Source organism: Guillardia theta, assembly GCF_000315625.1.
Source record: "Guillardia theta CCMP2712 unplaced genomic scaffold GUITHscaffold_48, whole genome shotgun sequence".
Taxonomy (NCBI): domain Eukaryota; class Cryptophyceae; order Pyrenomonadales; family Geminigeraceae; genus Guillardia; species Guillardia theta.
Genome location: NW_005434626.1, coordinates 160,455 through 166,454, shown reverse-complemented (window position 1 = coordinate 166,454; position 6,000 = coordinate 160,455). Strand labels below are relative to the sequence as shown.

At 51.8% G+C, this 6,000-nt stretch overlaps 3 protein-coding genes across 3 annotated transcripts; 1 reads left to right on the top strand and 2 right to left on the bottom strand.

The window, feature by feature from the left end:
- Nucleotides 1-1,301: 1,301 nt before the first annotated feature.
- On the bottom strand, nucleotides 1,302-1,805 carry GUITHDRAFT_110835 (hypothetical protein; the record flags this gene model as incomplete). Its single annotated transcript, XM_005830031.1, has 1 exon — nucleotides 1,302-1,805. One exon carries the CDS (start codon nucleotides 1,803-1,805, stop codon nucleotides 1,302-1,304), a length of 504 nt encoding a protein of 167 aa, XP_005830088.1.
- Nucleotides 1,806-2,388: 583 nt separating this feature from the next.
- On the bottom strand, nucleotides 2,389-3,492 carry GUITHDRAFT_140689 (hypothetical protein; the record flags this gene model as incomplete). The annotated part of the gene is made up of 7 exons (XM_005830030.1): nucleotides 2,389-2,460; nucleotides 2,510-2,578; nucleotides 2,636-2,716; nucleotides 2,766-2,828; nucleotides 3,026-3,109; nucleotides 3,173-3,251; nucleotides 3,383-3,492. The coding sequence occupies 7 exons, from the start codon at nucleotides 3,490-3,492 to the stop codon at nucleotides 2,389-2,391; spliced, it is 558 nt and encodes a 185-aa protein (XP_005830087.1).
- A 460-nt stretch (nucleotides 3,493-3,952) lies between these two features.
- Nucleotides 3,953-5,954, top strand: GUITHDRAFT_110833 (hypothetical protein; the record flags this gene model as incomplete). Its single annotated transcript, XM_005830029.1, has 12 exons — nucleotides 3,953-4,009; nucleotides 4,059-4,106; nucleotides 4,162-4,247; nucleotides 4,371-4,445; nucleotides 4,488-4,761; nucleotides 4,809-4,889; nucleotides 4,931-5,013; nucleotides 5,062-5,119; nucleotides 5,197-5,241; nucleotides 5,285-5,664; nucleotides 5,715-5,775; nucleotides 5,871-5,954. The coding sequence occupies 12 exons, from the start codon at nucleotides 3,953-3,955 to the stop codon at nucleotides 5,952-5,954; spliced, it is 1,332 nt and encodes a 443-aa protein (XP_005830086.1).
- Nucleotides 5,955-6,000: the final 46 nt, after the last annotated feature.

Below are 6,000 nucleotides of genomic sequence, written 5' to 3'. Positions count from 1 at the left end.
GACAAGAGGAGGAGGAGGAGGGGGAGGAAGGGGAACAGAAGAGATTCAAGGAACGGGGGCAACGGTGATCAAGGAGAGCAGAGGAGGGCAGGAATGAGAAGGGAAGAAAGGACGTTCTTCGACTGTCATCTCCAACTTGAGTCATGGACTTCATCTAGATGAAGCTCATGTGTGATTGCATCCGCAACGCCTTCATGTGATGTTTGTTTCTCCAGAATGACGAAGATGGAATCTATCTACCATCAAACACAGGTGATCTATCCACGTTCAAGCTTGTTTCGTAAGCTACTTCACTGAGCGTGGTCTAGTTTGAACTCAGGGAGGCAGCGAGACGCAAGATGTTAGCGCGCAAGTTTATCGAGATTGAGTTGCTGTGGGAAAGCAGCTGGTTGAGAAGCGCCTTAACTTGACAGCAGGCGGCAGCTCACGGAGCAGCGCGTGAACAAGAACTTCGAGGAAGCTGTGCGATCAAGGTGAAAGCAAGTCCAGGACGCAGACGATCTCATCCCCCATGCAGGTCCCTTCTGTTCGCCAAGCAGGCAGAGGAGCTAGAGAGGTAGCTGATGCCGTCGCGATCGCCGTGACTCGCGACATTCAGGAAGCGACGGTGCGAAGAGAATCCTGTGGCGCATGAGCAGCGAGGCAGAGGTTCGCTCCTTTTAGACACGCGAGTGCGGGAGCTGCTCTCTCCCCTCACAGCATGACGGCAGGGTGTCTTGATCGCGTTCGAGCAGCCGAGGAGGAGGAGCGAGCAGGTCGCATTGCTTCCGATACGGTTGGTGGAAGAGGAGAAGAGGCTGGTGTGACGGCGTTTGCAGGCGATGGTGCAGATAGCTGGGAAGGACGACAGCATGAGAGAGAAGTTCAGCCTGAGCGACACCTTCCGGACGAGAGTCAACACTGAGCTGGTCAAGGTGCATCACGAGAGGCACTTGACCTGAATGACCAGATGGCGCAGTATGTCTGGCCCTCAGTGCTGGAGGAACGAAAAGCGAAGTCTCCCTCCCAGCAGCATCTTCCCAGTCACGCCGAATGTACCTGCTGTGATCTGTTAGGTTTTCACTCATTGATGCTGCAGTTCGCGAAGTACTTCATCTTTTACGTTCCTTGCGCGAGATCTGAACAGATGGACAACATGACTTTCCCCTCTCTTTCCTTCCAAAAAGGTTCCAACACACAGCATAGATTTTATTTCTTCCTGTTTCCAACACATCACTTCTAATCATAACTTAAAATACTCGTAAACGAGTGATTCCTCACATCGCCTTCTAAAGAATAATAACGGAGCTACCCGGCACAACTCAAAGGACCCGATCTATCATCTCCTTGTTATGAGCATTGTTCTGCTCTGCCACCCTGGGATACAAGAATTCATCAATGGGTTGAACGTTCCTAACTTGTAAACTGTCCCCGGACTTTCTCATTTGATTTTGATCGCCGTCAACAATCCGTGACTGTTGACATTCCATATGAACTTGCATTTCTCGTATCATCGCGTTCAAACGTTCTCTCGGAGAAGTTTCTTGGAGAAGGTTCGAGCTCTTGAGCTTGACAGGCGAGCTGTGCTTGATGTCTCGATGAGACGCCTCTGAGGTATCAACTCCAACTGTGTGAAACTCCCTGGGCGCGATATGAGTTGGAACAAACGCCCTCCTGTTCGGGATGTTCACTTTCTTCAGTCCATCTGGAAGCCTCAGTTGTGCATGAGGGTGTTTACCTATCACCGTCTTGTCTCTCTGTCTCCCGCCATCTTCCGCTTCTCTTGACCCATCGCGCTCCTCACACTTGCATGCTGCTGCACCCATGGCCCAAAGTCAACTACACCTCACCCCCACCCCCAAATGGAACAATCCCTGTACCCCCACCCCTCTTGGGATGAGATAAGGCCCGTTCAATCATATCGTTTCAACTCTTCAACTGCCATGACCCACCCCCACCTCCTCCACATTCTCACTCAGTGGGAGCCTACGAAAGTACCGGTTCTTCGAATGTCAACGGGAGTACCCCACCCCAGGCTGGTTTGACCGATATACCACCACCCCACCCCTTTAGAGGCTTCTCCGAGGCTCAACAGATGAGTGTTGACTGGCTTTGCTGTTCGGCCGGTTATGACTCCTCGTCAGGCGGGCCCGGCGGGGCCCGGGGAGTCGATACGCCGCGCCGTACCGTACCCGGACTCGGAAGTCCGAACTTCGGTCCGGGCCGGGCCGTTAGTTGCTGCCAGAGCCCCCCCCCCTGAGGGCGGGACCGGGCCGCGCCCCGCGCCAACCGTGACCGTCACGGCCCGCGTGACGCCAAACTTGAAACCATAAAGCCTCCGTGAATTGAACAGTGTACACCAATGTAATTTACAAATGATATTGTTATCGATGATGCATGGATTACATGTTAGAATTCTTTCTTCTTGCCTGTTCCAGCATTCCAGGTATGGCATGGCAGCTTTGTGGCAATTCCTCGCTTCTGTACAATGGTAAATCTGTTTCAAGTCTCTAAAGCACAACCCACACACCTCGACAAGGCCTGCTTCCTTCACCTTGAGGTATTTCTCGACCTTTCTTCTGATCTGACCTGGCGTATGCTGCAAGGAACAAGCAGTCAACCCGCATGACGCAAGCACAGTATTCAGCTCATCCACCTGAAATCGATTCAACTTCCTGTCCTTGGCCATCCTCTCGTAATCGTTTCCATACTTCTTTTGAAGCGCTTCAACGAACTCCTGTCCATCAAACAGTGAACGAGGCAGAAAGCACTTGCTGCGCTAGGACCTGGTCTCCTTCAAACATGAATAGGCGAGAAGGTGCAGCATTCTCAACCCTGGCTCGCATCTCCTGTAACAGCTTTCAGTCAAAGTACGCCACCATGATCTAGCAGATCAATCATTCAATCTTGCCTCATCTATAGCGTCTCTTTCCTCTCGGTACTTGCTGTCTGCTGGAAGCTCTTCTTTCAAAGGAAGGCCAGCTTCTGCAATCTATTGATTCGTGATCGTGAATGAAAGAGGAAGCACATCAACACATTCCTGTACCTGAATTTGACCACTGCTGAGTGACAACGATGATGACTTTTTCCCTCTTATCAACCCCTCACGAGTCGAGAGACATGTCGCAATCTGACGACGAAGTGTCTTGTTTAGCACCCTAAAATTTTCCCAGTGTGTTGAAGCAATACTTACCGATGCGTCGCTGTTCAGCTCCGCTGCCAAGCCCATCTTCTCATAGTTTGATCTGACTGTGTCTTTGCCCTTCCAGACACTGCATCGCATAGTCAAAGCTTCAGAAACAACTAAGATAAAAGACATGTCCGAGGGAATCGTCCAGAGAGTGTTGGAAACAGGGAAGACAAATACACGTGTGAAGATGAGATGAACCGATGGTGTAGTCACCTGACAGCTTTTGGAAGAATCTTACTGATGGGCTTGAGAGGGTTTCTCTTCTGCTTCTGAGTCACTACATGCGCCTTCGCCTTCTTCACCGCTCCTCGCGATCGCGCCATGGCTTCCGCACGTGCTCAGATCCCCTCGTCCCCACTCATACCGGGGTATTTCGGTACCCCACCCTCATTTTTTCAGGGAAAGGTACCCCTGGATGAGTTTGACTCATCGCCCTCATCATCTACAAACTGAGGGCAGGTCATGCAGCAAGTTTGCGGCAAGGGAGAGAATGGAGGACAAGTTTGAGAATGAAGCAAGGAGAGGAGAGGGGAACCAGACGAGGAGAGGAGTGACAGGCGTGGGAGGAGAGTTGAGGAGGGGATGTGGCAGGAACGAAGACAGCAAGGGAAATCTGATGGAGGGAGATAAAAGAGGGAAATCGTAGCATTGTGAGTTCATTAGCATTCACATAAGAAGATGAAAACTTGAGCTGAAGTAACAGATGCTTTGCTGCAACCTGACATGAGGAAGAAATACCATGTTCACGATGCTTGATCTGAGAACGGTTGTGACCGCGCAGAGATGAAAGGAATGGACAGAGCTGCTTGGTACAAGGCATTTCAGCCTCCTCCAGCTAAGGTGAAACCAAGATGGATCAGTTTACATGTGCTCACGCTACGCATGTCAGTTGAAACAGACCGAGAACAAGGGAATCGGGTTAGAGGCATCACAACAGGTCAGTTGAGCGTCTCAGCAGAGTTGTGTGCTTGTGGTCTCAAGAAATGTTGTAGATCAACAAGGATGAAATCATCTTTACGGAAGTCCCGATAGCCGCTTTCACAACTTCGACATTACAGCATTGCCATCATTGCTGCAAGTATGAGATGATTTCGCTTGCCTGCGTTCGGCAAATGAATCGTGTCATGTGCTCAAGTCTTCCTGTTGTATGCATGTCTACCAAGCTCTACTTCTTCTATCACTGATGGTTCGAACCATGCAGATCGCTTGCATCCTGGCCTGAGGATGTTGAGCTTCCGTTGGTGAACGAGCTGTGGCCGGACAAGGCGCTTGTCCCGTGCGAGTGCGGGTTCGTGGGGTTCTGCTCCCCTGCTTGCAGGAAGGCAGCGCACGAGTTGTATCATGCCGTCTGCTGCCCCGCGCGATGCGACGACCAGGAGCGTCGGGACCATCTCGTCGCTCTCATCCGCGCGTGTGGACCTGACTCTTGCTCGATGAGTTCGGTGGAAGGAAAAGGAGAGGTGGGTGCCCTCGAGGAGTTTCCAGGCCTTGTCGTCAAGATCGTCAGCTCCATCCTTGAAACAGCCAGACGGGGGCAAAGGAAGAGCCCGGGAAGCTGCATTAAGAAGGAGCTTGACGACGCGTATCATGATGTGAGCCCACCTCTGAGCCTTATCTCGCGCTCTTGACCTCACTCAAGCTTCTCGCTCATGCCGTCGCGGCTCCTCATTCTGTCCTGCCCGATGTCGACTACGAGCACTTCACTTCAACTCTGCACAAGGTAAGATATCTTGCTCGTGGTGAGGATGACAAAGCTTCAAGGCGCTCGGTATGGGGCAGGACGAATGCTGCTGGCTCGAGAGCAAGAAGACCATGACAATCTTTGCGATTCTCTGTGCGAATGCGTGAGCTGATATTGGATAAGGAAGAGGACGAATGTGACGTGCTGGCAGCACGCGTGTGCGTCAAATCTCTCAGTTCGAGCTGTACATGCGCAACCTTAGGAACCAGGTTAGGAGAGAGGTATCCTTCTCCTGTTGCTTCCTCGTCTCAGTCGCTACAAGCGACGTCTTGCTCTTCTCCACAAGGTGCAGTCGGCATGTGCGCAAGTTGCGGGTATGGAGATGATCCCGGTAACAAGGAAAGTATAGAAAGAGTGTGACGTGAAAATACAAGGCGAACAAGATCGACGAAATCATGAAAGGAATCTTTGGGGCAAGTGATGAAGCAGACTGGACAAGGATTGACAGGCAAATCAGGTTCAGTCAGCTTGCTTGTTTCGTCTGCAGAGCAAGATCAACCATGACTGTGACCCCAACTGCCACGTTGTCTGCTCCTTCCCCTGCTCCAATATCGGCAAGCACGCCATGCTCCCTTGATGAGCGTGAGGATTTCGCAGATGTTGTCGCCAAGAGGTCGATCGCCCGGGGGGAGGAGCTGAGCATCAGCTACGTGGACCCTTCTAGAGCAGCATCGGAGAGGAAAAGGTCGATAGCCAATATGCATGGCTTCACTTGCACCTGCAGACGATGCGAGGTCAACGCCAGGTGGTGCAGGTGAGAGGAGGAGTCGCGATGATGTCTCGCTCGTTTGACTTGTTTGCTAGAAATACACGAGAGTGGATACAAGCACATCCTCTCCCACCTTCTCCGGATACTTCCCATAAGGTTCGACCATTGTCCTTTCTTCCGCCCCGTCCTTCCCTGACCCTCGTCCATGTTCTCGCTCCCCTCCCCCTCAAACTCGCCCTGATCGCATGCAGATGGATCACGACACCTGCACAAGCTGCACATCCTTCGATGGGGAGGAAGAAGCGCTAGACGACTTCTTTGATGCCTTTGCGTGATTGTGCTGAGACATCAGAACTCCATGTTCTCAAACTTCCACCCTGA